The following is a 27,033-nucleotide window of genomic DNA, read 5'->3' on the forward strand; positions in this document are numbered from 1 at the left end:
ATTCAGTGATCAACAGCATGATCTGCGCAATTGGGAACCGATGGGTCAACCAAGTCAGCGAGCCTGACCACCCGATCCTGTTAGTCGCCTCATCCATCTTGAATTCTGGCAAGATTTAAGCAGTATCATCAGAAAGCTTGGGAATTGAACGTCTTCTTGGTCAGGATAAGCGACCACTTTATCCAGTAGGCAACCTTACTGTGGCATCTGAGCAGTTTACACCAATACAGATGACCTTAGTAATAAAAACAACACAAGTGTCACAATTTCATTTGCATTCATTCATCTTTACATATGTACACATTCATACATACAATAGAATATCTGAGATATATAGGAAATCCCAGTAACCATGGGCCTGTGTGGAATATCTTGAGGAGTCATATCACACAGCTTTCCAAAACTGAAAAGCTAATTTTCGCTGCTGTTTGTAACACGAAATATAGGCGAGATGTTCTGTCGTAAAAATTTAAATACATTGTAGACAATGATACTGTGATGCAAAACATCTGTTAAATTGAAAAAACACCGGACACTAGCAGATTGCTTGCGACCAGCTGTCCTTGCAGGCTTCAAGATAACTTTACACCAAGTTGAAAGGCGAGCTTCTGTGTTTAGGTACTCATGATCTTATTATCAGCTCTTTCACTGAACAAATGTTTTACAGAAATTGTATTAGTAATTTACTACCTGTCATAGTTTTGACTGACTGACTGAGTTTGGTTTTACGCCGCTTTTAGCAATATTCCAGCAACATCACGGCGGGGAACACCAGAAATGGGCTTCACACATTGTACCCATGTGGGGAATCGAACCCGGGTCTTCGGCGTGATGAGCCAACGCTTTAACCACTAGGCTACCCCAGCCCCCATAGTTTTGAAATATACATAGATATCTGTACAAATACATGATTGGAAGCTTCATGCGACATTATCACAAGTTTTATCCTGAGGTTTGAGGGTCAACATCCATGGCAAGATCATTTGATATTTCTCTGTTTTTCATATGATAACAGACCGGTTTTGGTAATGAACACATTAAATGTGTCAAATTGTCAAACTTTGATATCACATCAAACCTAGGTCTGTACAAAATACTAACCAATTTCTAGTTCCCAACAATGAGTGTGAGTTGAACAGCTGATTCAACTATTTGATGCATATTAATTTGCATGGCTGATGATAATGAACTGTAAAATTCTGATGATGATCAACCCTTCTTGCAAGTACGTTACTCTGTTCGTTATCCAGAAACCGATCAGAATATGTGCATTAAAACATTCTTAAATGTATCGAGGATAAAGTGAATGAGCTTACTTTCATGCTGCTTCCTGCAATATTCCAGCAATATCACAGCAGCGGACAACAGAAATGGGCTTCACAAATTTGTACCAATGTGGGGAATCGAACCCGGGGCTTCAGCATGACAGGCAAATACTTTAACCACTAGACTACCCCACTGCCCAAACAAAGCGGAGAAACTATTAATGTGATTTAGTAGTAAGGGGAGCAAGTACTGGTATATTTTTACTCTAGATGTTTAAGTGTTATGCCAGTAAAATAAGCATGGGAAACCTTGTGTGGAATACAAGCAAGGGCCCCGTTCCTGAAAGCGATCGTAGCGCTAAGGTGATCGTAACTCCCATACTTTAACATAGACTTACGACTGTCGTAGCGCTACGATCGCTTTGAGGAACGGGACCCTGGACTCTGGTGTGCCAAGCGAACACCTTAACCATTAGCCTACCCTAACACCCATGTTAGTTAAGGCCCGGTTGTTAAGGCACCTCCTGTGTCAGACCCTTTAGATCAAGGGTTCAAATCCAAGAATATTGATTTGTCGGCACTGTGCCCATGGCAAATATTTTTCTGATTAATACAAACTTCTCACAACCAAAATAATAATAATGCCCTCCATAATCAGCCTTCTTTTCACACACAGAGATACTGTTATTCCAATCACTAGTTTTTCAAACTAGAATTGTACACATCCATTAACACAATGACCGTTACCCTTCTTGGTTTTCGTCAGTTAATTATCCATGGAATCAAGTTCATCAGAAGTTGTGAATCTCAGCAGAATATAAGCCGAAGTACTCCTGGTAAATTGTCCACATCAGAAAGTAGTTCCGGCATGGACTCTGTTTTCTGTTCAGCAACCAGACAGTTGGTGATGGTTGTCTCCTTTAACTGAAAGTTGGGTCATGACTGCATCTTGAACTCCTTGTTGAGTACGTCTAGACTGTTTGAGTCACACGCGTTGTAGAGGTCAGGTCGGCCGAGCATGGAGAGGGTCATTCTGAGGGTTGACCAGATGTTGCTGGACATCACAGACTCGGGTCCATTTGGGCCTCGACTCTGCTGCTGCATGTTCAGAGCTGTTAGAAAATGCTCAGCTGCCTCCCTGAAAAAGAATTTTCTTTTAGAATGTTGTTTTCATTTATTTGTTCACAGCCTATTGACTGACTGAGTTTGGTTTTATGCCGCTTTCAGCAATATTCCAGCAACATCACGGCGGGGGACACCAGAAATGGGCTTCACACATTGTGCCCATGTGGGGATTCGAACCCGGGTCTTTGGCGTGATGAGCCAACGCTTTAACCATTAGGCTACCCCAATGCCCCTCACCGCCTATTGAATAATCCAGTGTCTTACAGTCGCAATAACGGTCTTCGTGATACCGCGGTTTCAGTTAAACCACTAAGCAGTTGTGCTTAGGTTATTCATGATGTAAACTAGCGAAAATTCAGTGCAGATCGTCATAAAAAGTGTTCATCATACATATCTTCGTATTATTGTACATGTACTTTTAATTTTAACATACTTATTCCGATAAATGCCCTTGTCCTTTTTCCCCATAGTTTTGTTTTGACTCAAGTTGATTGCCACAATGTTAAAAATGCGTTGACTGCCACAATGCTAAATGATTCAAGTCAAGTCATATTAGCCTGTTCGTTCATCATCGACATTGGTAGTGGTATGGACAGTACTTGACTCAATCAGATGCATACTTTCACAAATACAGCTTGGAATGTCACAGAGCATAAGGATGTCTCTGCTCTGGTATCAGGAGAATATTTTGTAGCTGAGTGAAAGTCCTCAGATTTGTTAACTGCATCAAGGGATCACTCACATTGGGACACAAGTTGGAAATTGGATTCCGTAATTCTCAATCTGTATTCCAAATTTTGATCAGCTGTTGATTACAAATTTGAAACATTAAATTCAGTTCTAAGTTTCAGATGCGAAGTGAAGTCACCTTCACTTCCTAAACGAAAGTTTGATGACAAGTGACATTTGCTCACTACGACAATGTGAAGGTAAGCTACACCTGAGTCTGGCCCAATCATGTCGCATGATGATGTTAACGTTCATTATCCAGCCTCATGTAAGAATATCGAAGTTTTGATTGGTTCACGTGACTCTGATAAAATACTATGTACACCCGTCACGATCCACGAGCAGGGAGTACAAAAGTCATATTATCCCGCCACGCCTCGGTGACCACGCGAAGTGAGAAAAGCGTGCATCGCCAAGCCTTTAGTAACGTGCGCTGCATTGAGGTCAATCGATCAGCTGGTGTCAACATGGCATCTCACATAAATAAAAACAAGTTGATTCGATGCGTATTGTTTTCTTTTGATTTAGTAAAAACATTTGTTAGATAAATGCGTTATCATTCGATATCGGAAATAATAATAGGGTTTTATCAGTCCCTCGTAAGGTTGAATACAACCTTACTCGGGACTGATAAAACCCCGTATTTCCCTCGAGACACGATGTGATAACTTATAATAGTGTCAGACACGGGAAAATGTTAACTGACGTTACTTGTTTCCATCAAAGACATCACATTCTTGTGTCAACATCTAGGGAGATATTGAACATTAGAACATCTAGGGAGATATTGAACATTAGAACATCTAGGGAGATATTGAACATTAGATAGCAAACTGTGCTGAAAGATAATATTTTTTAATTCCATCCCTTCTGACTTACCTGTGAGCACCAAGGTTTATACAGGCGATGCCGAGATTATACCGAGATCGGATAAAGCCAGGAGACAGCTGCAATGCATTGTGGTATGCTTCCACTGCCTCTTCACTCCTGTTGCCATTAGCAAGAGTAGCACCCAGTTTGTTCCATAGCAAGGCATCCTGGTATACAAGAGAGGGAATGTTATTAATGGTCAGTTAAATAACCAACATTATGACAAAGAGGAATTCCTGCCGACCTGTTTTGACCTGGAATCCAAACACAACCCAGTCAAAACTATATGTTAGAGAGAGTATAGTTTACACCACTTTATTAATATTCAAGCAATGTCATGGCGGGGGACACCAGAAATGGGCTTCACACATTGTACCCATTTGGGGAATTGAACCCGGACCTTTGGTGTGACGAGCTATCACTTTAACCACTAGGCTACCACTATCCCTCCTTATGTTGGAGGAAAACTTGAAGTGATACAGGTCTCTGATGTTAACAGGTTTGGTGACACCCATATATGGGCATTGTGCTGACAAATCAAGAAACATCACATGTGAATCTGGGATTGGAACGGATGAGTGTAGGTTCCTGGTAGGCCTAAGGGACATAACTCCGAGTGTGCCTCTGCTGAAGAGACTATTGTGGTGGGATCATGCCTGACCTTGGGTTTGACCTGCAGTGCAGCATGGAAGCAGTCTACAGCCTTGTTGTATTCTCCACTCAGGTTGAACAGGATGCCCAGGGCACACTGGAACACAAAATATTTCTCAATCTCAAAATGGTTCAACACAGATTACCTAAATATCATAGCCTCCTGCATCTCAAAACTGACCTGGGTGCGGTTCCACTAAAAGATCTTATCTAAGATCAATCTTAGCAAGTTACGCCAATTTTACAATCGTCTTAGCTAAAAGTTACACCCATTCCGCTAACCGATCTTAAACCGATCGTAGCCGGTCCCGATCTTACAATCCGATCCAAGCTTAGATCGAGACTCTTGCGTGAGAGAGATCGAGAAATGTGAGGTATGAGTTATCTCCTTTTGCATAGTCTAGCAGACGATGGAAGTAGTTTTGGAACCAAACTTGTATAAACATGGAGAAAAAACCTCGAGCAAAATATTAGGGTAGTAAGCACCTTGGTTCAAGTGCGTGTGAACGCTGGGTATCAGACATAATATGTGGCTGAACCTTGTAATCAGAATAAACAAGGCGTGACCAGGCATCCTCAACCTCGCACCCTGTAAAATCACTGTTTGCTAGTGGCCTTACATTTGCTATGTACAGAGTTGCAATATTGTTGTACAAATGTGTTACACCGACTCCCTCAGCTGTGTTCCCATGACGACAGTGGTCAGACTGGCCTCACATTTGTAAGGCTTCAGTGCTGTGTTTGTTTACATCACAGAAATAAACAAATTGATTTCATGGGGGGTTTTAGGGGACGTTCACGATGAAATGCTCGCTCTTCTTCTTCACATAGAATATGAAAGCCACCATTTTGGTTTCTCTACGATTGATTTTAGCGATCCTAAGTTGGTCATGAGCAACTTAGACTTTGGATCTTAACTTTACGATTGACTTGGGTAAGGTTGGTAAGTGGATCGGTAAGCCGATTGTAACGTCACGCTAAGATTGGGATTTTAGGGGTTTACGATTGGCGGAGGGCTAAGATCGGTTAGTGGAACGGCACCCTGGACATAAGTACATGCATCTCAAAACAAGACATGGACTAAAGTATCTGCTATTAACAGTAACATGTCACTTTGTCATTCCATGAACATAAAATCAAAACTAGTACTCCCCAGTAGGCTGCCATGGTTACTATGTAGAATGTGTGTGTATATAGTACAGTTTACCGGTACCAAGGCTAATGGATTCTTTATTATAAGTAATACCATAGTGCTTGCATACAGCCAAAACAATACGCTGGAGCAAGCAATTAAAATTCAATTTAAGACTGACTGACTGACTGAGTTTAGTTTTACGCCGCTTTTAGCAATATTCCAGCAATATCACGTCGGGGGATACCAGAAATGGGCTTCACACATTGTGCCCATGGGGGGAATCGAACCCGGGTCTTTGGCATGACGAGCGAACGCTTTAACCACTAGGCTACCCCACCGCCCTTCAAATTAAGAAATGGCTGTCTCTTTGTGAGACTTCATCAGAGTACGAAACCCAGACAAGGGATGTTATACTCCAACAAACTCACACAAAGTGAATGCCAGCTACTACTGCAACACAATCTGGCCTGAACATGTGACTTTGACAAAGACAGTGTCACCTGAACATCAGCATCAATCTTGCCCCGGTCCTCCATGTGGACAGCCTTTAGGTACAGGTCCTTCACGTCCTCGTAGTCTTGGCTGCAGACACAGAGCCAGTCAACGTACACACAATCAAGATGTTTACAATTACTTAAATGCAGACAACACAGTGTCTGGAAATCTGGATATGATGTCTAGCAATCTGGTCTATATTAAAATGTTGGTCCCAAACCATATTTAATCCATTCTTTGATAAAAGAAATGGGTTGATTCTAATGACATGAACTAAATTTTATTTTGCATCATGTCCTCTTAGTTTCAGGCTAAGTGAGTGAGTGAGTGAGTGAGTTTAGTTTTACGCCGCACTCAGCAATATTCCAGCTATATGGTGCGGTCTGTAAATAATCGAGTCTGGGCCAGACAATCCAGTGATCAACAGCATGAGCATCGATCTGCTCAATTGGGAACCGATGACATGTGTCAACCAAGTCAGCGAGCCTGACCACCCGATCCCGCCAGGCTAAGTTGTTCAGTTGCGGACGTTTGCTTGTCTGTTATTTAACACTGCACCTTTTCTAGCCATTTTCCAGCCACATGGTCTGTAAATAGTTGAGTCCGGACCAAACAATCCAGTGGCTGACAACAAGAGCATCAATCTAAGGATTGTGATACAATAACATGTCAACCAGGTCAGCGAACCTGACCACCCAATCCTATTTATCACCTCTTACATACATGGTTAGTTGAGGAAATGGTTAACACAAGCTCATAATAGACTTAATACCATAAGCTCTGCCTTACTTTTCTCTCTGGTGAGCTAAAAGCTTCAAAAGTAGGGAATCAAGTTCAGAGAGGCAATACAATGAATACAAAAGTAGCACTATGAAGCAATAGTAAGTACAGTGTATTTGAAAATACTATGTTGATCAGAACAGGCCGTTTCCATAAAAAGAGCTTGTATTAACGAAGTCAACCTTGTTTCAGATATTTTTCAATATACACTATAGTGCAACATATGTTATATTTGGGATTACACTTTCTTAGTAAAGTACAGATTCTAGTACTTTTTGGGTTGAGTCCCATCCGGGATTCGAACCCGCACCCTCAGAGTCAGGCACCTAATCGCCAGCACACAAAGTCAGACGCCTAGACCGCTCAGCCACCGCGGCTATAGTGTGTTTGGCTCAAAAGCGGACCGATGAATTGCAATCTAACTCAAAAACTAATAAGCATATAATACTCAATGAAACGCTGATCATAATCAAAATATCAGACCAACTCTGTGATTTGTTTGCAGAATTTATGTCCTAAAATTAAAAAAGTTGTTTAACAAACTATCATTAAAATATTGACACAGTTCACTATTTGTTACGAGGGAGGAGTGCAGAGAAAGGGACAGCCAGGTGTTAGAGAAGCACGTGCACAAGTGCCGACAAAGTTATTGATTCATTAACCTGTGCTGTGCCGTCTCCATCCTTTCTCGCACACCCGGCTGTCCCTTTCTCTGCACTCCTCCCTCGTAACAAATAGTGAACTGTGTCGATATTTTAATGATAGTTTGTTAAACAACTTAATTAATTTTAGGACATAAATTCTGCAAACACCTCTCAGAGTTGGTCTGACGTTTTCATTTTATGTTTATAAGTTTTCGAGTTAGATTGCAATTCATCGGTCTGCTTTTGAGCCAAACGGACTATAAAGTATGGGAATACTCTGTTAATGTAATACAGAACAAAAAACAATGAATATCCACAAAATGACATTAGTTTCCTGATATGAGTAAGTGAGTGAGTGAGTTTAGTTTTACGTCGCTTTTAGCAATATTCCCGCAATATCATAGCGGGGGACACCAGAAATGGGCTTAACACATTGTACCATGTGGGTAATAAAACCCGGGTCTTCGGCATGACGAGGGATAGTTTTATCCACTAGGGTATACCACTGTCCCTGTTCCCTGATGTCTCAGCCAATTCCTTGTCGATCCAAATAACCTGGCCAATCTTCCCCAACCATATATACACAAGCAACTCACGTTGACATGAAGGACGAGGTGACTGGCTTCTCCCCTAGAGGTCCTGGCACCAGACTGGCATACTTGGGACTGTGTTTGAGCCAGGACTTGAGGGCGTGGCAGGCGTAGGACCCGAGGGACTCGTTGGTGTAACTCACAGCCAGTGACAGCCAGGCGGTCAGGTTATTGGGAGATAACTCTAAACACCTGATCAACACAGACAGGAAGTGGGTGACATGTTCATATTTACAATTTATCGGTCATAACACACAATGCTAGTTGAAAGTGAAGTTGAAAGTGAAAACAGGGTCACCTACGTCCTTTCCCACTAAATTTCACTTATTGACTGAATGACTGAATTTGGTTTTATGCCGCTTTTAGCAACATTCCAGCAACATCACGGCGGGGGACACCAGAAATGGGCTTCACAAATTGTACCCATGTGGGGATTCGAACCCAGGTCTTCGGCGTGACGAGCCAATGCTTTAACCACTGGGCTACCCCACCGCCCCAAATTTCACTTAAATCAAAAGAGGTGAGGTGAGGTGAGTTGAAATTGGGTTTAACGTCGAGCTTGAGAATATTTCGCTCATATGACGACGTGCATTCGTGTGTATGTGTATGTGCGGCTGCTTGTACTAGCCCAGACTGAAGCTGGTTTTATAGTGCTAGCCCACTGAGATACCATGCCGCAGTGAAGCATGAATATCCCACTCAGACACATTATACTGACTCCGAGCCGACCAGTCCTTGTTGTACCCATTAATGCCGAGCGCCAGGCAGGAACCAACAAGTACCATATTTTAACGTCTTTTGGTATGACGAGGTCGGGGATCGAACCCGCGACCTTCCGCTCTCCGGGCAGACGCTCTGACCACTACACCACAGAGGTGGTCTAAATCAAAAGAAGTGACCTTACTTTCCTACCTGCAAGTTAACACTGAGACAATCATATCTGATTTCTTAATGTCAGAAATCACACACCTTTTAAGAGCTGCTATGGCTGCGGGTTCATTTTCATTCTCCGCCTGTGACGTTCCCAGGTACTGCCAGGCCTGGAACACAGGTGTACAAATCTGATGTTGAGAAGAACTAACACAACAACAACAGGCAGATCACGGATCACACTGTCACCTACTTATAAACCTGAAGGGTGCTTCTCACTATATATTAGACATGGCTTCTTTTCCCAGAATAACCGCACTTGAGGTTTTTTGTTTGCTCTCAGGTTTTACTTTTTGTGAGTAAGACCTATTTCCTGGTTTTACTTTTGTAAGTAAGACCTCTTCCCAGGTTTTACTCTTTCCTAATTCTATATTAACATCAACATTCAAATTATATGTGAGAGTTTTGAAATCAATTGAAAAATATCGTCAAAGATCAACTTAAATGTGCAAATGTTTTCCCTAGCAGGATTGGAACCGTATATTTCAGATTCATAAGCGGACGCTCTACCTCACAGCCACCAGGCCCATAAAAAATGAAGGTTGAATTATCTATTTATAGTTAGGCCTACTATCATTCAATTGATTTTACTAACACTTCAGTTACTGTTATGTAGCTTCATTACATGATCATCTAATTATCCATCATTGACGGTTTATATGTATAATAAAGCACTCCTCCTCGGTTATGGTTGGGAAAGTAAGCCCTCGACCACCCTCCGGTCTCGGGTCTTACTTTCCCAACCATAACCTCGGAGTCGTACTATATCCTACACATCAAACACATAACTGAGCGTGTATCATACCTGACAACAAAAAAGTTCATTAATATGGAGGGGGAGGGACCAGAACCATTTAGAGGGGGGCTAGAAGGAGATAAAACACGTCAGTGTGTCCAGGCAGCTGGAGGTCTCCCTCTCACATGACATCACCACGAAACATGTGACAGCTACAACAGCGTGTCTCCCCTACCTCCATGTGTGAGTCATCCTTCCTGACAGCGGCTTCAAACAGCAGCACAGCGTTGGGAATGTCTCCCTGTTCCAACTTCTCCAGGCCAGCTGCGAATGGGTTCGGATGATCCAGCAGGGGGTTGTCGTCCTCAAAACTGTAGGTCTGGAACATAGCAATTATAGTATTAACACACAAATTATATGTTGAGTTATCGCAATGATTAGGGGTGTGTGATGATGATTATAGAGGTGTGTGTGTGTCATGTACTATTGGGGGTGTCACTGATTTTGTACATGACATGCATGCAGGGGGTGGGGGGTGGGTGAACTTTGGGGTGTCACATGCTTTTTACATAAATTAGGGGGAGTGTGCCCATTCACACTGTACATGCTTCTCCATAAAGATCATCATCACTTCCCCTAGCCATACATTATGGACGGTCCCTTTTGTCCTTGTTTTCAGAACCTTACAGTATCTCAAATGTGGCAAAATGTAAAGGCCAGCTAAAAGGTTGTGTTGATGACAAAGTCCAAAATGCGTGTACTTTCATTAATTAGATTGGTTGGTTATTTTTTAACGCCCCACTCGGCAATATTTAAGCTATATGGTGGGCAGTAATTAGAAAGTACCTACTTGTTTACATTACTTCCATATTGCATTCATGACATTTGATCAAAATCTTATCACCCACACTTTTAACTAGGGGTGGGTATCGCTGAAAATTTTCATATTGCGATATATTGCGATGCGAAAGCATATATTGCGATATGTACTTCAATATATTGCAAGAATTCTTTTTTTAAAATACTACTTATAATCGAGTTAATGCTTGATTTACAAAGCAAAAACACAACAAAATCACTATGCTTGATTAGGCTTTAATAAAAACTTTAAATCATGACAAACTAAAAATGCAAATAATGTTTGGAACAAATGAAACAAGGAAAGGAACAAATTAAAAAAACGGAAATATCTGAAGATTTCCGAGTGTTATGAAGTTTTCCGAATGCATGTCAAAATACCAGTTTTCGATCAGCGTATCGCAATACGTATCGTTCTCATGCCTAAACCGGTATATACCAGTAAACCGGTTATATTGCGCAGCCCTACTTTTAACCAATAACATCTTATATATTGCAAACGGTTCAATTCTTCCTCATATTTCTGTGCAATTTTATGAAAGCATTTTCAAAACCATAATCATTTTTTTATTTAGAATGCAAAAAGAACTTGAATGCATTAAAGAGATAGGAGACACATGCAGTGATGGTTTAAACCATATCCTAGTAAGTATATAAAGAAACAAAATTTAAGTTGCTAATCTGAAACTATAATATGATATTTGATTTTAATGTCTCTACAATTTACACACAGCTTAGAAACCAAATCTTGCAGTCTCCTACCTTGTACGGCTCTGACTGCTCAAACTCCGTCAACCATGGCTGACTGTCATTTCTGCAACATCAAAATAATGAATGGGTGAGTGATAGTGGTGGTCCGATTAATTGAAATACCGGTAATCAAGATTGGTCCGATCATGTTTTCTCATAAACGAACACAAACAATGCTGGAACACTTGTTTTCATTAACAATATTTTTCACACGGTTGGTTTTGTCTGTTAGATTTCATAAGCACTACAAGCTCGTTTCAACTCATGATTGAATTTATCTTAAAGACTCCAAGAAATTTATGTTCCTAACATACTAGTCATCCTTTAAAGATGTGAAATTTTGCCACAAAACCCCCCAAAGAACTACATGTTTTTTCCTTATTTTTATGTGCATTAACAAATTTCATTAATGACTCCAACCAATTATTTTTGATGATTGATCGGTTGTCATGAACCAATCATCAATTATAAGATTTTAACCAATTCCCAACACTAGTGAGTGAGTATGGCTTTACACCGATTATAGCAATATTCCAGCAATACCATGGTGAGGGACACTGGAAATGGGCATCACACATTCTGCCATGACTTCAGTAAATACTGTATTGTGATTGGTTAATCAGTCACCCAGAGGTATATAATCACATTATATACCTCTGATTTTCCAACACAATATGTACTCTTTTTAAAATCTTAATAACATGGTTATAGTAGAACCGCATTAGAAATCATAATGGCTCTAAATTGGACGCATAGTAGCGTTTGGTTTGCAATCAAATTTAGAGCTATCATAATTTCGTTATATACCTCTGATTTTCCAACACAGTATGCTTATCTCCTAAATATATAAATGTGAACGAGTCAGTCATTACAAATATTGCTGCATCAGCTATATTCCAGTTTTCAAGATGGCTGCTATGACGGCCATACTTAATATCATCCAATCTCTACAAAATCCCCTCTTTTACTCAAATATGATCAATATGAGAGTTTGATAAAAACATTATCAACAAATGTTGATCTGTAATTAAGCTATCCATCATTTGGTTCCAGATACTTTAAATTTGCTGTACTAGTTTGCAGAAGAAGGTTGCAACAAAGGGATGTCTACGTTGCCAGAGATGACCCTAGTTAAAATGCTGCCAGATTACTGATCAAGTACAGTCTGTATGTCACTACCTGTCCACATCTTCCCAGTGTTTTTGAAGATTATCCCAGAATGCCTCAGGCTCAGGCTGATTGGTTGAAAATTCTGCAAACTCCTCTGCCCACTTGTCAGTCACTGAAGCCCCTGCCTGGAGAACAGAACATCCAATCAAAACAACTGTTTCAATGAGAACAGATATGACACCTACACTGTATTCCTAACAAACAGATAAGAAGAAAACTTTGGGCTATCCAGTCACCACGGTAACAGTGTAAGAAGATAATCCGTATTGATGTGCACATGCCAACAATCAAGCACTGTTCTACTTTAGTTGGTTTTAGATGTGTACAGAAATTCCATATCAGGTCCAGCAGAGAGCCAGGCAATCCAAAACATTTTTCACACAAAAGAGTTAACAGAAAAATCCTGTCCAGGCTTTTCCTTATAAATATACTTTTTTATTGTGAAGGCTTTGACCAACATCAAACATAAATTTACTATGCTTACAGAAAGAGGAGGTGACACACACAACAAGTCATAGTCATGTTTTTTTCTTATTTTAAAAAAAAATACATGTGCAATGATAACATTTTGGTGTTGTTTTTTTTCTGGAGGAAAGAATATGTCTAAACTTTATAACATTTACATTAACAATGAATTTCTTAGGAATATTCCCATAATTCATTATAAACAGGAGATGACAAGAGTGAGTGAGTGAGTTTAGTGTTATGCCGCACTCAGCAATATTCCAGCTATATGGCGGTGGTCTGTAAATAATCGAGTCTGGACCAGATCAACAGCATGAGCATCGATCTACGCAATTATGAACCGATGACATGTGTCAACCAAGTCAGCGAGTCTGACCACCCGCCTCTTACGACAAGCATGGGAGATGACAAGAAGAAATGCTATTTATATATTCTCATAAATAGGTTACATTATGCACGATTTCATTTACTGGTGATATTCTTCTGGTTCATAACTGCTTTTAAGTTTTAATATTCTCTACAGGCACAAACGACTCAACTTAAGAAAGGGATATTCCTTGTAGTCAACCATAGACCCAGCTGATCATGCACAATTTCAAGATATTTGCCCAACAGTTTGTAAACATACACCTAAAACCAATTACGACTATCCAATTTCGACAGTACAAACTCATCATACTATTTACTTCATCCTCAACTATGCCCAACCAATACTATGGCTCCCCCTCAACAGAGTTTTGATTTCAAATACAGTATTACACAGTACTATAAATAGTCATCCATCCCAGAGTATCATAATTTGAAGTGATTAAAATAACCTCAAACAGGAATAAATTTTAACAAGATAGGACAGTGACAACAAAAATGTGGTTCAAAATTAAGCATGAAAGTCACAGAGTTCTTGTATTAACCCTATATTAGTTTAACACCGCTTTTAGCAATATTCCAGCAACGTCATGACTGGGAGACACCAGAAATGGGCTTCGCTTATTGTTCCCATGTGGGGAATCGAACCCGGGTCTTCAGTATGATGAGCCAATGCTTTAACCACTGGGCTACCCCACCGCCCCAATGTTGATTGAAAACATTTAGAAATCTCTGAATGAATACAGTAAAGGAACGTCAATGACGTCCTTTAAAAATTAACACTGAATAACAAAGCAACACACACCAAACCACCATCTAGCACAACCATGAAGATCCAGGTTAGAATTTGTCTTCAGCAACCCATGCTTGTCGTAAGAGGCGATTAATGGGATTGGGTGGTCAGTCTCGCTGACTTGGTTGATACATGTCATCGGTTCCCAGTTGTGTAGATTGATGCTCGTGCTGTTGATCACTGGATTGTCAACAGGTATTGCCACATGTTGCAAATGCCTACACACTTCAATGGTTCACGCTCAACTCCGTGACCTATATGTATTTTCTTCTGTACAGTGCTCATATTGTGTTTCGCCAGAGACAGGTGCACATTATACACGCAATAATGAATTTTGATATTGTTGTGTATCTTCGACTCATTTTACCAAAAACAAATTTGCAGCATTGTCATTTATTCACCAACAGGACCAGCAAGCTGTTTCTTTATTCTTGTTGATATCATACAGCAATTATTTTACAGCAACATTAGAACAACTTGTTAACAATCAGTCTAATCCAGACGTTCGAGTTATCAATATCCTGAACAATCCCAACATCGGGATACAATGACATGCAATTTAGACTCTGTGGCTGACTCCGATTTATAAATCATTCTCTGTCAATATAAAGTATGGTTTTTGAAAGGTAGGTAGGGATAAAATTCCTATGCACAACAATTCGCACTATGCTGTTTTTATGAGGGGCAATTTGATAATTATCAGTGCGAATCACGCAATCGCGCGTCCTAGAATAGACACTACGCCCCGTCCCTCTGGTCACGTCTTATGACGAGCACAGGTTGCTTGGAACCTAAACACGACTCCCCACAGGGGTGGAAATAACTTTAAAATTGCTAGTTTACTCCGGTACAGTGGCACATGTAAAATCACTTGCCCTGATAATTTTTCCACTATACCGGCTGATTTTCTTGTTGATTTTTTAAATAAGCAACATATTTAACATTGGAAAGTCAACTGGACACGGTACAGCGTGATATACAAATTTGCTTAATCGACAGAAAGAATCCACTGGACTGGGAGGTCGGGCAATGGGTTATTTCCACCCCTGTCCCATATGAAGCAGCAAGCTTAAATTTTCACAAGTCCCGATCCACACAGAACTCTAAAAGTGTCCCAACTCCCACAGATAAATACCTACTTATGATAGTCATTGTGTTAGGATTGCTAGGTGAAACAAGGAAATCTTTTACCAAAACACATGCTTCATTTTAACAGATTCGCACCATTCACAAATTTCACAGAGAGTACAGACTCAAAAGAGATCACACAGACAATGTAACAAGAACACAATCACAGAGGTTGAAACTGGAATGGAGAACAGCACTACAGACACAGGCTCACAGAGACCAGCTTACATAGACTAAAAAGCAATAGCTGTGAGAGCTGCAAAAAATGAAACAGCTAACAACACATCTATTAATCCATCCACCTCTTTGACCTCTGACCCCATGCTAGATGTCCCTACCTGCCCAGCTGAGAATTCTTGCGCCCAGTCATCTGACCTTTGACCTGGAGTTTTCTGTAGCACTTTATTATCCTCTATTGTAATTTCCCCATCACCAATACGCTTCACAAACTTCATGAACTGGAAGTAGATCAGTTAAACCGGGACTTCATGGCAACTCAAGAATATTTTTAAAGTCATAAAAACATTTGCCAAATACCCTGTAGAATAAAGCAACCATAGTGTTTCTCTTGTTCATTTCACGAAACATAAGGCAAGTTTAGATTGGTCAAAGGGAGAAAACTCCTGACAAGCAAAGGCTACAAACTTGGGCTTGATAGTAGGTATGGGAGGCTTAAGGAAATTTACTCAAATGGTTCCTTTGTTCCTGGAGACAGATTTTAAACAATTCTTTTAGTAACTTGTGCATCAAGATGAGTTTGCAAGAGCTCATGATATTGAAGACTCTAGTTTGCAGAGTGAGTCAGTGTTTTCTAATGCCACAATCTACACTAATCCTTCTATCAATGCAGCTGTTAAATACTTAAAATCTAAACAGGAAAACCAGTGGTTGACAGTATGAGTACCGGCCCACACCATCAGGGTAGGTATAATACCACACAAGATACCACAAAAGATCCAAATGTGAATATAAACTTTACCTCACACTCTGTAATTGTGAGCACTCAGTCAACATTTGTAGGCATCTAACGAGGCTTGTTGAGAGTGGTTACACTGGGTTTTAGTTTTACGCCGCTTTTAGCAATATTCAAGCAATATCACGGCGGGGAACACCAGAAATAGGCTTCACACATTGTACCCATGTGGGGAATCGAACTCGGGTCTTCGGCGTGACGAGCCAACGCTTTAACCACTAGGCTACCCCACCGCCCCTGAGAGTGGTTACAAAGTGTGACACCGATGATGTTAATTGTAGCTCATTCTATCAACCACTGGTTTGCCTGGACCACAATTGGTAATTTACATGGTCCCATGCTCAAATGGAATACTGCTGACCGCACTCGCTCAGATATTCACTCACTGTCATGATATATGTTAACACAATCATTACCTCGGAGTTACTGAACTTGGGGTCATCTACAGAGCCAAGCAGATCATTGGCCGTCTTCTCTAAATCACTGCCTTGATGAAACTCATCAATCCACTTGGTATCGTCCAGCTGCTCTCGCTCGTACTGCTCCGACCTGGTGAAACAATAATGGACTACTACAGAATCAGGTTTTACACTATCACAGTTGACTACTGGAAAATGTGAGTGAGTGAGTGATTGAGTGAGTTTAGTTTTACGCCACACTCAGCAATATTCCAGCTATATGGCGGCGGTCTGTAAATAATCGAGTCTGGACCAGAGAATCTTGTGATCAATAGCATGAGCATCAATCTACTGGAAAATGAGGTTCTAATCTATAGTCACAAATCTATACACACTAACATAGCCAACTGTACATAAATAAGTGTGGTTCAACCAAACCAGATGACAACAATCAGGGCAATATGGGTGGATGTGGAGAATTTACAAATATTTTAACCACTAGTACCCAGTGAGTGAGTGAGTGGATGGGGTTTTACAAATACAGGGAGGAGTGACTTTTTTAGCACTTATTCCAGCAATATCATGGCAAGGGACACCAGAAATGTGCTTCACACAAAGTGCCCATGTGGGGATTCAAACCCAGGCCTTCAGCGTGATGAGTGAATGCTTTAGCCACTAGGCTACCCCACCACCCTATTAACAAATATATATTACTGATGTGTGTGCAGAACTTGACACTACTAAAGGTTTTCTTGCTCTACTTTCTGAAACTAGCTATATGGACAGGTTTGATAATAGCCACATCAAGGTACGTCAGCCTTACAAACAAACATACATGCATGCATGCATGCATCCATGCATCCATCCATCCATCCATCCATCCATCCATCCATCCATCCATCCATCCATCATATCCATACATACATACATACATACATACACATTTGTATACAAACAAACATTTGTATGTTAATATCCAGTACAACTGATCAAAGGCGCTTTGTTTTCCCTCGATCATTGGATGTCCATCACAACAGCACATCGTATTTTCAATCTCAACTCCCTAGGGATCATACAAACGATGGCACAATATAGGTTAAGGTTTTGTATGTTAAAGATTTTAGGGAGGTATGTCAAACGAAGCACACATTTTCAATATATCCCATTCATGTACTTGTTATGTTTGTTGTTAAAACCACAGTCAGCCATTTACCAACGGTGTGGCAGCATGCTATACATAACTGAGTTTGGACTAGACAATCCAATGACTGATTATTTACTGATATATTATCGACATGTCTACACTGTCAACTGAGTCACCGAGCCCACTGATCCATCAAAGCACATCATGTCACAAGCATACATTGTTGGGTACCAGTTGTAACTTTTCTAACTGTAATCACCATGAGGTCAGTTGCAACTTTACGCCATGTTTTATCTAAGGCGTGGGTTCGGTACTCCATCTGCCTGTTGCCCCCACTTGGCATCGGCTGCCGCTGCCTGTTGGCCCCCCTGGAATTCCTTCACCCAATCTCCACCAGCTGCTGCCATGTTCTCTGTTGTCAGGAATTCCTCAGCCCAGTTGGCGTCAGATGCCAACTCAGCTATTCCAGGAGCTGTATGGGAATAAATGTCAAGCTTCAACAACAAGTACCAATGAAGATACTGACTGACTGACTGACTGAGTTTGGTTTTACGCCGCTTTTAGCAATATTCCAGCAACATCACAGCGGGGGACACCAGAAATGGGCTTCACACATTGTACCCATGTGGGGATTCGAACCCGGGTCTTCGGCGTTATGAGCCAACGCTTTAACCACTAGGCTACCCCACCGCTTCACCAATGAAGATATCGGAATCCATTATATCAATATCTGAATGTAGCAACAAAGTTTCTTGGCAAAAAGACAAATGGATAACTGACTTAATTATATTTACGTTGCACTTTGTAACATCAATGCTTGGAGAATGTGTCATGTAAATAGTATGGATCAGAATTTCCAGTGGTCGATAGCATGAGCGACAATCCATACCATCAGGGTATGATGCAACACCACAATCCAATCCTCAGTCAAGTCATAGCAGTGAGAAGCACCTGCTGCTGAAGCTTCGAAATTCATATATTCCCAAATTGTGCCGAGAACAAGTAAAAATACAGTGACACTTGTCTATTACTAGTAACATTGGAGGGCTTTCGTTCAAGGTGAGACAAGTACAGTGTTCTGGGGACCTATTCTGACACCGAACCCTGATGATTGACCACACCCTCACCTCTGTGTGGCATGTGCTTCATCTCCGACTCCTCGATCTCTCTCATCTCCTGCAGCAGACTGCTCATGTGGAACGTCTGGGGGGCGATCGCTGTCTGATGCCCCAACATGAACTCATTCACCAGCTGAAACACACAACTCACGCTGTACACCTACTTGCTTTTGTTTTGTGTTGTTTGTTTGTTGTTTAAGGACCTATTAAAAAAATAGTCCAGCTTAGTGATGGATAGGGCTGCGTAATATAACCGGTTTACCGGTATTTACCAGTTCAGACATGAAAACGATACGTATTGCGATGCGCTGATCGAAAACCGGTATTTTGACTTGCATTCGGAAAACTTCGTAACACTCGGAAATCTTCGGATATATCCTTGTTTCATTTGTGCCAAATAGTATACACATTTTTATTTTATCATAATTAAAAGTTGTTATTAAAGCTTAATCAAGCCTACTGATTTTGTTGTGTTTTTGCTCTATAAATCAAGAAGTAACTCGATTATAAGTAGTTTTTTTGTTTAAAAATACTTCATGCAATATATTGCAATACATATCGCAATACATGCTTTCGCATCGCAATATATCGCAATATGAAAATTCTCTGCAATACCCACCCCTAGTGATGGACCAGATATTCCAGTGATTGACATCACGGTCATCAATTACCCAACTGGGATACACTAACATGATTAAACCAAGTCAGCTGGCCTTGGCACTCAATTTTGTTAATGGCCTCTTACAGCAAGCAAGGGTTGTTGCTGACCAATACCAAGTTGAACATTGGAGACCTACTAATGTTCTCTCAAACATTTTATTCATATATAAAGTACCTTTGCTTGGTTGTTTTTTAACACTTAACTCAACAATACTCTACCTTTATCATGTTGGTCTGTAAATAATATTTTTTTATTAAAGTGGGCCAGACCAACCAGTGATTGATGTAATGAGCACCAATAGGGCAGTTTCTTATTGATGATATATAACAAAGCACATAAAGAAACTGTGCATACAAAAATTAAAATCTAAATGTATCAAACCTGTGTAGACACATAAGGATTTAAACTCAGAGATTAGTGACATGTATCCAACATGCATGCATCGCCACGTTCCGTGACGCCAGTGGGTTCGCCCCTGAGACGTGCAATACGTTGTTGCACATGCATTCCGGAAAGAGAAACAGAGCAAATGAATGCCACACAATACTGTCACTTTGGAAAGCTCAACCCCTGCCCTTGCGATCGTTCAAAAAATTAAACGGCTATTGAAACACATAGCATGCCAAGGCTCACGTCTGCACAACGTCATGAGGCCATTGGGATGGTCCGTGGGGAATGTCTCAACGACAAGTGGCTGCACATTTCCACTGCCACCGAACACCATTTCTGCACTGGTGAGACGCTACCAGAACACAAATGACGCCATCGATCGGCCCACGCTCTGACGTCCACGCAGTAACAACGCCAAGACAGGACATATGGATAAGGGTGACCCATCTTCGCCACAGGTTTCAGACTGCAGTGATGACTGCCCGAACCCATCCCAGGACTTCGCCGTGATCCACCCCAACACAGTTCGACAACGCTTACGCCATCACGGGATCAGACCATGACGTCCCGCCATACGGCCTATCCTGACACAACGCCATCGACAAGCTCGCCCGAATGTGGTGCCAAAATCATGTCCGCAGACCCTTGTTTTGGTGGAGAAATGTTGTTTTTACAGATGAGTCCAGGTTTAACATTTCCCATAGTGATGGACGTCAACGCCTATAGACGTGCGGGAGAACGTTATGCACAGGCCTGTGTCTTGAGAGGAATCGCTTTGGTGGTGGTTCCGTGATGATTTGGGGTGGAATAACAGCACGCCAAAGAACTCCTTTGGTGATTGTTCAGGGCAACTTAACTGGTGTGGGCTACAGGGATCTTCGACCTGTGGCAATTCCTTTTCTGCAACATCATGGCCCTGGGTTAACATTCCAACAGGACAATGCCCGCCTCATACAGCAAGGGTTGCTATGGATTTCTTGCAACACCACAACGTTGACTTACTGCCTTGGCCTGCAAATTCACCGGATCTCTCCCGATAGAGCATGTTTGGGACGAGATGGATCGGCGCACGCCTCACGCCGCCTTCCTCATCCGCCAGATAACGCCCTTGACCTTGCAACAGAACTTGAGAGAATCTGGCATGACATCCCACAAGCCTTCCTTGCACGCTTGATAGGCTCTATCGTCGCCGATGCACTGCTGTTCTCAATGCCGATGGTGGACAGTCTCATGATCCCTCCATTAAAGTTTATATGTACCTTTGACATTGTTATCGCATTACTTATCAACTGGGATAATATTTTGACAATGCACAGTTTCTTTATGTGGCTAGTATATAACAAAGCAACTGAAGATAACACATCTTCAACCTTATGTTATATTTTAAGCTCAGTAGTATTAATGAAGGGTCGTAAAATGCATCATGAAAGTATGGATGGGAAAAAATTAAATGGTAGACCTTTTTTATATTGTGAACATTACTTGCATCAATTATTCCAATTACTCACCTCATCTGGACTTATCTGCGTGATGGGTTTCCCAGCCTACAAACAGTCACAGAAAACATGTCAGATGTCTCCAAGCATTCCTCGGTGGGTTGGGATTAGTATGTGTGTTTGTAAGTGTCTGCTGGAACTTTCAGAGTCTTTGCCATGGTCCACCGACCTTCGGCTCCCCAGGCAGACAACATCCACTAGACCACCATCCACTAGACCATCATCCACTATCCTCCAGACCACTATGCCATGATCCACTATCCCCTAGACCATCATCCACTATCCGACAGACCACTATGCCATGATCCACTATTCCACTAGACCACAATGCCATGATCCACTATCCCCTACACCATCCTCTAGACCATGATCCACTATCCTCCAGACCACTATGCCATGATCCACTATTCCCTATACCACTATGCCATGATCCACTATTCCCTAGCCACTATGCCATGATCCACTATTCCCTAGACCACAGTCCTCTAGACCATGATCCACTATCCTCCAGACCACTATGCCATGATCCACTATTCCCTAGACCACTATGCCATGACTGACTGACTGACTGAGTTTGGTTTCGCGCTTTTAGCAATATTCCAGCAACATCACGGTGCAGGGGACACCAGAAATGGGCTTAACACATTGTGCCCATGTGGGGAGTCCACCGGGTCTTTGGCGGACGAGCCAGCGCTTTAACCACTAGGCTACCCTAAATCGGCGCCACTATGCCATGAACCACTATCCACTAGACCACTGTCCATTAGGCCATGATCCACTATCCCCATACCACTATCCCTAGACCACTGTCCATTAGGGCTAGGATCCATTATCCCCAAGACCACTGTCCATTAGGCCATGATCCACTATCCCCCAGGCCACTGTCCATTAGGCCATGATCCACTATCCCCCAGGCCACTGTCCATTAGGCCATGATCCACTATCCCCAGGCCACTCCATTAGGCCATGATCCACTATCCCCAGGTCACTGTCCATTAGGCCATGATCCACTATCCCCAGTTCACTGTCCATTAGGCCATGATCCACTATCCCCAGGCCACTGTCCATTAGGCCATGATCCACTATCCCTCGCCCACTGTCCATTAGGCCATTATCCACTATCCCCAGGCCACTATCCATTAGGCCATGATCCACTATCCCCCAGACCACTATCCATTAGGCCATGATCCACTATCCCCGACCACTGTCCATTAGGCCATGATCCACTATCCCCAGGTCACTGTCCATTAGACCATGATCCACTATCCCCCAGGTCACTGTCCATTAGACCATGATCCACTATCCCCAGGTCACTATCCATTAGGCCATGATCCACTATCCCCAGAACCACTGTCCACTAGGCCATGATCCACTATCCACTAGACCACTATCCACTAGGACTTTATCCACTATACCATAATCCACTATCCACTAGGCCATGATCCACTATCCCCAGACAGACCACTATCCACTAGGCCATGATCCACTATCCACTAGACCACAATCCACTATATTCCCCAGACACTATCTATCCACTATACCATGATCCACTATCCCCTAGCCCACCATTCAAAATACCACTATTCACTAGGCCATGATCCACTATTCACTAGGCCATGATCCACTATCCACTAGACCACGATCCACTAGACCACTATTCACTAGGCCATGATCCACTATCCTCCAGACCACTATCCACTAGGCCACGATCCACTAAACCACTATGCCATGTTCAACTATCCCCAAGACCAGCATCCACTAGACTACTATCCCACATACCATGATCCACTATATTGGGGTGGTGGGGTAGCCTAGTGGTTAACGCTTTCATCATGCCGAAACTCTAAGTTTGATTTCCCACATGGGTACAATGTGTGAGTACTAAAATCATATTATGGGTGATGTTCCTGGAATATTGCTAAAAGCGGCATAAAATCCAACTCACTCATGATCCACTATCCCCTAGACCACCATCCACTTGACCACTAGGCCATGATCCACTAGACCGCAATCCATTATTCCCTAGACCACTATCCACTAGGCCATGATCCGCTATCCACTTTTGACCACTGACTTAAGACCACACTATCTCCTAGACCACCATCCACCAGGTTCGAATCCCCTGAACACCTCCCCCCCTCTCAAAATTCCTGGATCTGCCCATGCAAGACATTTATAGCCATTTTACATGTCTATTAGTCATTTCCTAACTCTTTAAAATACACATTCCAGCCTTCATTTTTAGTTTCATCAGTAAATATCTTTTGCAAATATTCTTCTGTGGGACTTTGATTAGCTTCTCATAATATTCACTTTTAATCACAAACTCATAAAACTTGTCGTGGATTGTTTATTGTTTTAGGTCACAGTCAACAATATTCCGGTTACATGATAACAACAACCTGTATATTATAGAATCTGTACAAGATGAACCAGTTGTTCAGATTCTCAGCAACCTAACAAGTCACCAAGCATAACCACGTAATCCATATTTGTCACACATTAATACAGTGCTGTGAACAAAGCACAGGAGCCAAAGGATGTGATGAAACCTTAGGGTACTACAAAGCTGAAACCAAAACTGCAGTTTGACAGTTTCTGTGTTACAACTTGTCAGCTTAAAGAATTGGGAGTCACGGGACTGAAATCCAAAAACAGCACATCCTGGCACTCCTAAGGGACAGAACTCTAAACTCCTTGCTGGGGCACCTCAGATAACTAGGTAAAAGACTGTTTGAGGAAACATACAAATACATGAACTTAAGCGGTAAGATACACTACCTGAACTCCAACTGGGGGTCCCTGCCCTGGCGGTCGAAAACCTTCCTGAAAAAATAAAATCAAACAATATTTTTTAGCAATTAATCATAATTTCAATGGGTGTGCAAAAATGATCTGCAACAGTGTTGATATGTATATATATATATATAATTGCTAACATTGCAGTTTTCATTGAGATGTCTCTAATTCAATGCAGTTTTTTATTAAAATGTTAATATTTCCCTGTGTATACTTCAGACTGTTTCCAGAAACAGACCTGTATAAAGGGTATATTATTGCACAGTTTATCTGTTCAAAACATTCAAAGTTTCATCAACATTTGAACTAAGTTAGTTCTCTACTACTCTGATCCCCTAAGTTCTAACACTACAAAGTATCAAGTCAAAAGCGATCCCCCTGTACCTAACCTTAAATGTTGTTGTATCAGATTATTACATATTCACTTACTTGCTTAAATGCCCGATCCCGAGTGAAATGTGAGTTTAACTTCATGAGGGAGTTGCTTCCCCCACACTCCCCATCAACCAGTCCACGTCCGGCCATCTTTCTTTTAAATTAAAAAACCTGCAATTAGAAACAGTAATTTCTCAAACGTACCAGTTTTAATTAAGCATGTATGGTAATAAATAACAATGTAACAATATATCACCATACAAATAATATTTCTTGCATCTTATCAGTTAAAAAATAAGAGTAAAAATAGCAGGTACCTCAAATTGTATTGTTCATTTTTTCTATTTCCCCACTAAACCAATGTTAATTCAGACTGTACTAAATGAAATCAATGCTTTCAACACAGAACTGTTTATTTAGTATTTATGAGGAATCATCATAAAAAAGGTCATTTCTGGTCATCAGTGAGTTGAACAAGAATGCACAACTTGAAAATGAAAGTGATTCCACAAACACAGAACATGAATTGAATCTGAGCATTCACAAAAATGTATTATTTACAGCTGAGGGTTAGGTTAGAGTAAGGGAAAGAAGAAATATTTTGATTGGACCTCAGACCTGGTAATAAATTTTAGTAATCTGTCATGTGTGCAATGTGTAAACACAATATCTGTGATCACCAGTAATCGTGATCTCACAATGCTCATGCAGCCAATGTCTGTGATGTGATTTAGTGAATGTTATTGCAGTCAGAAGTATTCCAACTGTATCAGGACACACTGCAAAGAATCCAGTCTAGGACAAACAAACCAGTGGTTGAAGGTCTGAGCAACAATCCACACTGATGATGGTGATATTATAAACCATATCCTGAAATGAAACCATCCAATCCACTTTACTTGGTTTTACACAAATCAACATGGGGATCAGTCATTGACCCGAAAACTCTCCTCTCACTGCAGCTGTTGTGTTTTCTAATAGCTAGCATGATTTTTTACAAATATATCAATACAAACTGAAAAGAAGAAGTTAAATGTTTACTGAGGGATTATACATGTATTAATGTAGCACTGTATTTAATGCGACCCAGAAGATCAGAAGTGTCCAGCAGAGCCTTTAGAAGAAAATAGCAATGTCACATCTTGGTGCAAATTGCAATGAAAGTCCAGAATGTTTGTTTATGGTTATTGTTGTTGTTTTTTGTGTGTGTTCTTACTGTGAACATTCTCACCTCATAAATTACATAATCGTCACCATAAATGAGTTATGAAATAAATGATTTGAACCACAAGAATTACCGTGTCACCTTCACCGTTACACTCGACCAAGAGCATTTGTCAGTTCAACACAATTCTATTTCATGCTTCTCCGTGGTTCTTCCACAGTTAAGAGAAGCAGTCGGATCACGATCGGGCCGGATTGACGTGAACTCTGGCTAAGACAACGTTTAGCTTATTTTCTTCCTCAAAATAGTTTCAGAATGTCAACATCTTAAAACCTAGCTCTCCATTTGGAAAATTCTAATTGTTAGGTCGTGTTTTAGAGGCAATTACGTGTTTAATCGACTTTGTACCTTGAAAGTTGATGTTTGTATTTTGACCGAAGTACATCCCTGACTATTGATGGCTGCTATTTCCGGTGTCCTTCACCTCTGTATTCAAATAGTTCCCCATGTGTTGATCTTATTTTGAAACACAGTTGTATTAATTTACAGAATGATTACTTTGAGGTAAACTAAATGCTATCTTTGTATAAGCACATAGTGATATTGGGTGTGTGTTCTGCCTGAAAAGTTGTTCATTTTTCAACGTCATAATGAAATACTATTTTCTAATCCACTAACCATTATGCTATATTATGATTATCGGCGTCTGCTGAACACACCGCAACAGAACCATTGTTGAGCATTGTATTATCAAACAGATCTAAACATATGCATATCCACTTAATGTAAAATACGTGTTTGTAATCGTGGGACTATCTTTTTTCGCCTGATTTCTATTCTACATAAAACTTCCTACCTGGTTGTTTTTACCTGGTGTTGCTTGAATACGCATTGCATTGGAACGGTTTTACGTCACGTGCTTCTAAAATTCTTCAAACCTTCAGCTAGCGATCGATACGGTAGGAATCTCGATCATTTTGATAGCAGATTGTGTGTCGTACCTGGACGGCGAGGATTGATACTAACTCGCCAAC

General features: G+C 41.2%; 1 protein-coding gene across 1 annotated transcript; it reads right to left on the bottom strand.

The window, feature by feature from the left end:
* Positions 1-1,176: 1,176 nt before the first annotated feature.
* LOC124257119 (peroxisomal targeting signal 1 receptor-like) lies at positions 1,177-26,401 on the bottom strand. Its single transcript, XM_046691109.1, has 18 exons — positions 26,133-26,401; positions 24,889-25,005; positions 24,442-24,486; positions 21,673-21,708; positions 19,123-19,246; positions 18,289-18,467; positions 17,251-17,258; positions 16,870-17,002; positions 15,819-15,938; positions 12,738-12,853; positions 11,571-11,622; positions 10,186-10,329; positions 9,254-9,324; positions 8,291-8,476; positions 6,276-6,357; positions 4,651-4,737; positions 3,999-4,156; positions 1,177-2,403 (listed from the first exon to the last, which is right to left on the bottom strand). Exons 2-18 carry the CDS (start codon positions 24,982-24,984, stop codon positions 2,202-2,204), a joined length of 1,839 nt encoding a protein of 612 aa, XP_046547065.1. The 5' UTR covers positions 24,985-25,005; positions 26,133-26,401; the 3' UTR covers positions 1,177-2,201.
* Between the last annotated feature and the right edge of the window lie 632 nt (positions 26,402-27,033).

Source organism: Haliotis rubra, unplaced genomic scaffold, assembly GCF_003918875.1.
Source record: "Haliotis rubra isolate DU_JTF1 unplaced genomic scaffold, ASM391887v1 Scf65, whole genome shotgun sequence".
In the NCBI taxonomy this organism is placed as follows: Eukaryota; Metazoa; Mollusca; class Gastropoda; order Lepetellida; family Haliotidae; genus Haliotis; species Haliotis rubra.

Excerpts from the sequence above, each read along its gene's own strand:
- LOC124257119 (XM_046691109.1), bottom strand. The coding sequence starts at position 24,984 with ATGGCCGGACGTGGACTGGTTGATGGGGAGTGTGGGGGAAGCAACTCC. Across the intron at positions 19,247-21,672 it reads CGCAGATAAGTCCAGATGAG|CTGGTGAATGAGTTCATGTT; the intron begins GTGAGTAATTGG and ends TGTGTGTTTCAG. Across the intron at positions 11,623-12,737 it reads CACTGGGAAGATGTGGACAG|AAATGACAGTCAGCCATGGT; the intron begins GTAGTGACATAC and ends TTGATGTTGCAG.